This window comes from Homarus americanus, unplaced genomic scaffold (assembly GCF_018991925.1).
Source record: "Homarus americanus isolate GMGI-L3 unplaced genomic scaffold, GMGI_Hamer_2.0 scaffold55838, whole genome shotgun sequence".
NCBI classification, from domain to species: Eukaryota; Metazoa; Arthropoda; class Malacostraca; order Decapoda; family Nephropidae; genus Homarus; species Homarus americanus.
The window spans coordinates 87,788-97,315 of NW_024721907.1; the positions used below are offsets into that span (position 1 = coordinate 87,788).

Genomic DNA, 9,528 nt, shown 5'->3' on the forward strand with positions numbered 1-9,528 from the left:
ACAGGTCTGGTCTACAGTGAGACACACACACACAGGTCTGGCTCCACAGCGAGACACACACACACACAGGTCTGGCCTACAGCGAGACACACACACACAGGCCCAGCCCACAGCGAGACACACACACACAGGTCTGGTCTACAGCGAGACACACACATTGGCTGTGGTGTCTGGCCTACAGTGAGACACACACACACAGGTCTGGTCTACAGTGAGAGGTTACCACACACAGGTCTGGCTCCACAGCGAGACACACACACAGGTCTGGCTCACAGCGAGACACACACACACAGGTCTGGCTCCACAGCGAGGACACACACACACACACAGGTCTGCCCACAGCAGACACACACACACAGGTCTGGCTCCACAGGTGAGACACACACACACAGTGTCTGGCCCACAGCGTGACACACATACACGGCTGGCAGGTCTGGCTCCGTTACAGTGAGACACACACACACAGGTCTGGCTCCACAGCGAGACACACACACACAGGTCTGGCTCCAGCGAGCACACACACACACACAGGTCTGGCTCACAGCGAGACACACACACACACACAGGTCTGGGGCTCCAGTGAGACACACACACACAGGTCTGCATCTACAGTGAGACACACACACACAGGTCTGATCTAGCAGTGACACACACACACAGGTCTGGCTCCACAGTGAGACACACACACACAGGTCTGGTCTACAGAGACACACACACACAGGTCTGGTCTACAGTGAGACACACACACACAGGTCTGGTCTACAGACACACACAGGTCTGGCTCCACAGTGATGAGACACACACACACACAGGTCAGGTTATCAACGGGGAAATATTATTGCTTATCTAATTACGTCAGACAATAAAACACAAGGTCTGGCTATGACAGACACAAATGGAGGTAACATATCTCGCCGGTGCAGAGGGAGATGGTAAAGAAGGTAAGAGAGTGTGTGAGAGAGGTGACACTATACAGCACTGTATACATCCACTGGCAGATGACAGCTGCAACAAGCAGGGACAACTTTAATTCAGCAGAACACGATGATCTGCCTGCTGACGTATACAAAACTGGTGGCAGACATATACTGTGTGTGACTGTGGTACCTGCTTACATACACAAATGTAGTGGCAGACATTTACTGTTCTGTCCGTTGACTGTTAGCCGAATGATACAAATCAATTATGTACAGAGTTCACCACAACATGAGCGCCACCATCCTAACAACCAGCTATTACAGAATATGATGCAGTACAAGATGGTAACACTTTAGAGACATTCAGAACGTTCTTATTACCCGCAAAATATATATATATATATAAGTAGCAGTAAATGAGAGATGTTATTACTATCTAGAGAGGAGAGAGAACAACATCCGGCTACTGGAAGAACACAACAACATCCGGCTACTGGAGGAACACAACATTCGGCCAGTGGAGGAACACAACAACATCCGGCTACTGGAGGAACACAACAACATCCAGCTACTGGAGGAACACAACAACATCCGGCTACTGGAGGAACACATCAACATCCGGCTACTGGAGGAGCACATCAACATCCGGCCAGTGGAGGAGCACAACAACATCCGGCAACTGGGGGAACACATCAACATCCAGCTACTGGAAGAACACCAATAACACAACCTTCAAATTTTCATTAACTTGGTATAAATGTAAATAGCAAGAACGTAACACATGAGCAGATAAACAAGTATAGTGCACAGTATAATGTACTGCACTGTAAATCTTTCCGCACTTCGCGCGTCACCAAGACGGAAAAGGTTGGGGGGGGATAACACAACTGCTAATTGCAATTAGTACATTACATGTTCTACTCAGTGACATACTAAAGTTTTTTTTTCTATATGTGAACAAACTGATATCCATTTTGATATAGCGTGTTGAAGCCTGGGTTAAAAATGTGGTTCCGTTTAGGTCGGTGTAAAAGCGTCACCCTGAATATTAAGACTTTGGTATTCAGGAAGGCAGCGTCACCGACATAGAACTCACCCGCATTCTCCTCTTCAATTGTAAAGTTAATTACCCATTTATAGCTTGATGGAATACTGGAAGCTAGCAGGTATCTAATCGGCCGCCACACACCTCAGGCCATGATGCTAACACATTAAACATCATACAGGAATTTATGCCACAGAAATGGTTCTTAAACTCAGTCAAAGGGACCTACGAAGACCACTACAGAAGACAGTACAACAAACACAGGTACAGCCACGTCAATCACCCCCCGGAGAGGTGACCAACAGCCACACTCGCCCCACAATGTGCCCAGAGCTGTGCCTTGTGCCTGGACTTACTGCTGTACTGTCATCTTCTTACACCCAAACTCTGATACCAAGAGACTGTTCTCACACCATCGTCCAGTACTATGGCCACCTACCACACCACCGTCCAGAACTATGGCCACCTACCACACCACCGTCCAGTACTATGGCCACCTACCACACCACCGTCCAGTACTATGGCCACCTACCACACCACCGTCCAGTACTATGGCCACCTACCACACCACCGTCCAGTACTATGGCCACCTACCACACCACCGTCCAGTACTATGGCCACCTACCACACTCACCGTCCAGTACTATGGCCACCTACCACATCACCGTCCAGTACTATGGCCACCTACCACACCACCGTCCAGTACTATGGCCACCCACACCACCGTCCAGTACTCATGGCCACCTACCACACCACCATCCAGTACCATGGCTACCCACCACACCACCGTCCAGTACTATGGCCACCTACCACACCTCCACCACTGGCCACACACACTGGACCACTAACATGGGCCACACACACTGGACCACTAACATGGAGCCACACACACTGGACCACTATCATGGGGCCACACACACTGGACCACTAACATGGGGCCACACACACTGGGCCACTAACATGGGGCCACACACACTGGACCACTAACATGGGGCCACACACTGGACCACTAACATTGGGCCACACACACTGGACCCCTAACATGGGGCCACACACACTGGACCACTAATATGGGGCCACACACACTGACCACTAACATGGCCACACACACTGACCACTAACACCACACACACTGGACCACTAACACGGGGCCACACACACTGGACCACTAACATGGGGCCACACACACTGGACCACTAACATTGGGCCACACACACACTGGACCACTAACACTGGGACACACACACTGGACCACTAACATGGGGCCACACACACTGGACCACTAACATTGGGCCACACACACACTGGACCACTAACATGGGGCCAACACACTGGACCACTAACTTTGGGCCACACACACGGACCACTAACACTGACACACACTGGACCACTAACATGGGGCCACATGCACTGGACCACTAACATTGGGCCACACACACACTGGACCACTAACACTGGGACACACACTGGACCACAATACTGGGGCACACACACACACACACACACACACACACACACACACACACACACACACACACACACACTGGACCACTAACATGGGGCCACACACACTGGACCACTAACATGGGGCCACACACACTGGACCACTAACACTGGGACACACACACTGACCACTAATACTGGGACCCACACACACACACACACACACACACGGGACCACTAACATGGGGCCACACCACACTGGACCACTAATACTGGACCCACACACACACACACACACACACACACACTGGACCACTAACATGGGGCCACACACACACTGGACCACTAACATGGGGCCACACACACTGGGCCACACATTATCCCAGAGGGTGTTTCTAAACCATGAACAATATTATTTCCAGTGGCAGCTTCACAGTTCTCCTGAGAGAGAGAGAGAGGAGGGGGGGGGGGGGGAGAGAGAGGACTGCTCTATACATTGAATAATACCTACAAGGAATATCTACATAATATCATCCCAGGCGAGAACACATAGAATGACTCAAGTGAACACAAAAAAGTCACTTTAAAATGTCGCCAAGATTGCATTGAGACTGTACCGTAAGTGAAGGTATTTGAGTAAGAAGTGAAGTGTGACTGCTGATGACCCAGGCTCGAACACACGACTATAAAAACAGGAGGCGAGCGGCGGTTTATCCACGCGCCCGCTACACCCATGGGGCACTGTTGACATACACAGACATGCAGTACACTATCGCATTGTCTTTGATAAGTTGAGATATGTGAAGGAATTCGTGTTACATTAGGTTAAGTTTAGTTATGTTATTATTATATTTAGTAATGATATGTTTGGTTAAGGTAGGTTAAGTTTGGTTAGGATTATTTTATGCTAGATTAAATTTGGTTACGTTAGGTTAGGTTTATTTTATGATAGATTAAATTTGGTTACGTTAGGTTAGGTTTATTTTATGATAGATTAAATTTGGTTACGTTAGGTTAGGTTAAGTTATGTTATCATAAGTTCAGTTAGGTTATGTCATCACGTTATCATAAGTCAAGTCAGCTTTAGTTATAAGACTATAGGTACAATTGGGATCTGTTATCAAGCTTAATTATGGGATTCTCAAACTGTAGTGTACGAACCCATAGTTGCACCATCGGGGTTCAAGGTGTGCAGGGTAAAATGTCATAACGCACCACAAAAACTGTCGGTAGTCCTGTAGTGTGGATGTGGTGACAAACGTTCTAACACTCATTCTAGGCCGTGACTGACGCTAGGAAGAATGCGAGGCCACGACAATGCTGATTTTAACAAGCAATTGTTTTCAAGACACAGTGCTACAGTATTCTGATGATCACAACATATTTTTTCACCTAATTTAAGACAAAATCGTGCTCCCAATACAACAATGTTGAGTTCTCTGTGTAGAGATGTGGGTTGTGATCACGAGTGTGTGCAGTACCACACGGAGGCTTGAGTGTGCTGTGCCACTCGAAGGCTGTCTGCTGTACCACACGGAGGCTTGAGTGTGTGTTGTACCTCACGGAGGCTTGAGTGTGTGTTGTACCACACGGAGGCTTGTTGTAGCACTTCCTGTTGTAGTACTTCCTGTTGTAGTACTTCTTGTTGTTGTACTTCCTGTTGTAGTGCTTCCTGTTTTAGTACTTCCTGTTTTAGTACTTCCTGTTTTAGTACTTCCTGTTGTAGTACTTCCTGTCGTAGTACTTCCTGTTTTAGTACTTTCTGTTGTAGTACTTCCTGTTGCAGTACTTGTTGTAGTACTTCCTGTTGTAGTACTTCCTGTTGTAGTACTTCCTGTCGTAGTACTTCCTGCTGTAGTACTTCCTGTCGTAGTACTTCCTGTTTTAGTACTTCCTGTTGTAGTACTTCCTGTTGTAGTACTTCCTGTCGTAGTACTTCCTGCTGTAGTACTTCCTGCTGTAGTACTTCCTGTTGGTGTTTACGTCTCAGTCAGCAGGGAACAGCAGAGTGAGTCTCGACCAAGAAAGTGTGAAGGTGATTATGTGGACGTGGGGCAAAAATCAGGTTCCACCAAGGCGAATGTGCGTGTGTGTGTGTGGGAGGGGTGAATGTGTACGTGTGTGTGTGTGTGAGGGTGTTTGTGTGGAGGTGTGTGTGTGGGAGGGTGTGTGTGTGTGGGAGGGTGTGTGTGTGTGGGAGGTGTGTGTGTGTGGGAGGTGAGTGTGTGTGTGTGTGTGTGAGTGTGGGAGGGCGTATGTGTGTGGGGGTGAATGTGGGTATGTGTGTGTGTGTGTGTGTGTGTGTGTGTGTGTGTGAGGGGTGCGTGTGTGTGTGTGAGGGTGTGTGTGTGTGTGTGTGTGGGAGGGTGTGTGTGTGGGGGGGTGAATGTGTGTGTATAGGTGTGTGTGTGTGTGTGTATACGTGTATGCGTGTGTGTGTGTGTGTAAATAATAATAATAATAATAAAAACGGTTTATTAATAGAGTTGCAGCCGGTGGCTGAAAATATACAGACTTACATTTAATTTAGACAAAATGATATAATATGCATTGAATACATTTACAGGGCTGTACAGTACATAAATCAGGAGTTGTTTAATATTTTAACAATAGATGGGATGGTGCTGTTCTTATATATGGACGACAGTAGAATGCCAAAGCAGCTACTTTACAGTCACCTAACAAATGATAAACGTGAGGCTGCCAAATCGACCCCCTCACCTGGGAGACGATCACTCCACACCGTAACGCTTGGAGGATCAGCACATGTGAAGGTGGCAATACTTTCCAGTTAACCCGACTGCATAACGAGGCAGACAAGCGCCAACGCACTAGATGTAGCCCTCCATACGTGCAACAACTGTGGACGGCCCTGCCGTCCCGTATCTGCCTCTCGAGTCACCTCAGAGCTAATCAACGTGGGTGATATCCCTAATAACTCATAATATTGCCTCATAGCTGGATGATCGTCATAAGAACATAAGAATGGAGGAAACTGCAGCGGGCCTATTGGCCCATACTGGGCAGTCCCGTTTACATCCAACCCCTATTGCTCATATAAGCATCCAACCTATGTTTGAAGCTATTCAGCATATTCGAGTTAATGATGATATTTGGCAACTTGTTCCATTCATCCACCACTCTGTTTCCAAACCAGTGTTTACCTATTTCACGCCTAAATCTAAATTTGTCTAATTTAAAACCATTGTTACGAGTTCGCTCCTTGGTTGGATAGTTTGAGTACCTTTGTAATGTCCCCTTTGTTTAGCCCTGCCTTCCACTTATACACCTCTATCAGGTCGCTCCTCGCTCTACGTCTCTCGAGGAGTAAATTAAGATGCTTTAACCTGTCTCTATACTCAAGGTTCCTAATGCCCGGGATTAGTCTTGTCATTCTCCTCTGAATTCTTTCCAAGGACTCTATATCCATTCTGTAATACGGTGACCAGAACTGAACTGCGTAATCCAGGTGTGGTCTCACAAGAGCAAGATACAGTTTTAGGATGACCTCGCTAGTCATACTCGATTCCGAGTGACAACACAGTATATATATATATATATATATATATATATATATATATATATATATATATATATATATATATATATATATATATATATATATATATATATATGTGTGTGTGTGTGTGTGTGTGTGTGTGTGTGTGTGTACCAGGAGATGTACACGACTATCACACAGTCATGTCAACTTTTTGCTTCAATTACCTTGATATTAGTTGATCCGTTCCACTGCCACCACCCACTGCCACCTCCCACTACCACCTGCCACTACCACCACCCACTACCACCACCCACTACCACCACCCACTACCACCACCCACTACCACCACCCATTACCACTACCACCACCCACTGCCACCTCCCATTACCACCACCACCCACCTCCACCAACCACTACCGACCTACTCCCACCATCTACTACCACCATGCACTACCAACATCCACTGCCCACCACCCACTACCACCACCTCTACCACCACCACCCACTACAACCACCCACTACCACCACCCACTACAACCACCCACTACCACCACCTATTACCACCACCCACTACCACCACCCACTGCCACCTCCCACTACCACCACCCACTACCACCAACCACTACCACCACCCACTACCACCAACCACTACTACCACCCCTACCACCACCTATTACCACCACTCATTACCACCACCTATTACCACTACCACCACCCACTGCCACCTCCCACTACCACCACCACCTACTACCACCATCTACTACCACCTCCCACTGCCACCACCCACTACCACCACCACTACCACCACCCACTACCACCACCCACTACCATCACCCACTACCACCACCTATTACCACCACCCACTGCCACCTTCCACTACCACCATCCACTGCCACTACCTCCTACCACCACCCACTACCACCACCCACTGTCACCACACACTACCACCACCCACTGCCACTCACCACTAATATATGTCACTGTCCAGGGAAGTGTCTTTTGCCAAAATACTGTCTAGGGAAGTGTCAATGACGAACCATAAGTCACTGTCTAGGAAAGTGTAATTGACAGACATTGTCACTATCTAGGGAAGTATCATTGACGGACCATAAGTCACTGTCTAGGGAAGTGTCAATGACGGACCATAAGTCACTGTAAAGGCTAGTACATACTTGTCGACATGCCGTCCGACAAAAGAAGTCTGTCCGATGGTGTCAGTCAGGCATGCCGGATGAGTTATACACACCAGCAACTACCATTCGTTTCTGATCACGATGTTGCCGGCAATGGCTCCAATTTCGTGGGCAAGGAGGACTGCTTTGTGGAGTGGGGTGATTGCTTATGCGATAAAGAAGAGGAGAGTGAAGAAATGAACATTGTGGTACAAACAGTGGTTAATAAAGAGGCGCTCCAAGGGAAGTTTTAAGCACATATTTAATGAACTTGCAATAGAAAGTGAAGAAGATTTTCATTATTATGTTAGAGTACCAGTAACGGCCATTTTCTCTTCTTGAAAGGGTAAACCGCTAATAGAGTAACAAAATACTAGATTCAGAGTATTTCAGCAAGAGCGCGTGTGGAGGCTATACTCTTCGGTATCTAGCACCTGGACGCTCCTATGCAAGTTTTTAATATCACACACACATTTATAAACAAAATGTGAGTGCAAATATTCCTAAGACATGCCAAACTATCTACGAAGACCCAACGACAGCTGCAATGAAGGTAAGAATAGTTATATGTGATTTGCACAAGTGATAAATAAAAGCGATTAGGCTATAGCTTGTCATTTTATATTACTAATGTAATTAGTATAATATAGTATAAGATGACCAAACGATCATTTGGTTATAGCTATATAGCATTGTTTACGGAACAGCCATCAGTGTTTTGGCGTCCGGCATGGCGTATTGATTGCGTGGTGATCGAACATCAGAAAACTGTCATTGATCAAACATGAATACTGATTTGTGTCGGAAGGTGGCTGTTTGACAGTCACGCAGGACAGTATGTCGACGAGTGTGTACTACTAGGCTTAAGTACTGTTCAGGGAAGCTTCTTTAACGGAACATAAGTCACTGAAGAACCGTCCAGGGAAGTGGTTGTATACACTCTTCCAAAAAAGTATCAACCCCCCTGGGCCTGATGCACTTGGAAATGAACACATTAACACTTGCACAACAGTCTCAGTTCGATAGGTACTTCTGATTGAGTTACACCTTTCGTTCTTTCTTCTTGATACCTGATTTACTATATCCACAGTATACCTCCTGTTCTCCACATATTGTAATGAAATAGGATGAATTGTGATATCATACGCAAAACCAATAACGTCATGAGTAACCCCGCTGATATATGCACCTTGGATACTATTTCAGCCCCAGAGGATGGGTTGCCAAATACTGTAGGAATATAACGTTACAATGGAATCGCTGCGAACAAAATATGAAACACTATGATCCGATATTACATTCATTTGCCAATATAGTATTTACAGGTGTATTTTGATGCCGTATCCAATTACAATGGCATTATCATTTCCTGCATTTCGATATTATTTCTACCTCAACTGATTAGATGACAATTATGAATATAACGTATCATCTTATGGTTCGTGCTGG

At 46.5% G+C, this 9,528-nt stretch overlaps 1 protein-coding gene across 1 annotated transcript; it reads right to left on the reverse strand.

The window, feature by feature from the left end:
* Positions 1-4,867: 4,867 nt before the first annotated feature.
* On the reverse strand, positions 4,868-5,374 carry LOC121861887 (zinc finger protein 853-like; the record flags this gene model as incomplete). The annotated part of the gene is made up of 1 exon (XM_042359787.1): positions 4,868-5,374. A coding segment is annotated over one exon (507 nt), but the record flags the coding sequence as incomplete, so codon positions are not given.
* Between the last annotated feature and the right edge of the window lie 4,154 nt (positions 5,375-9,528).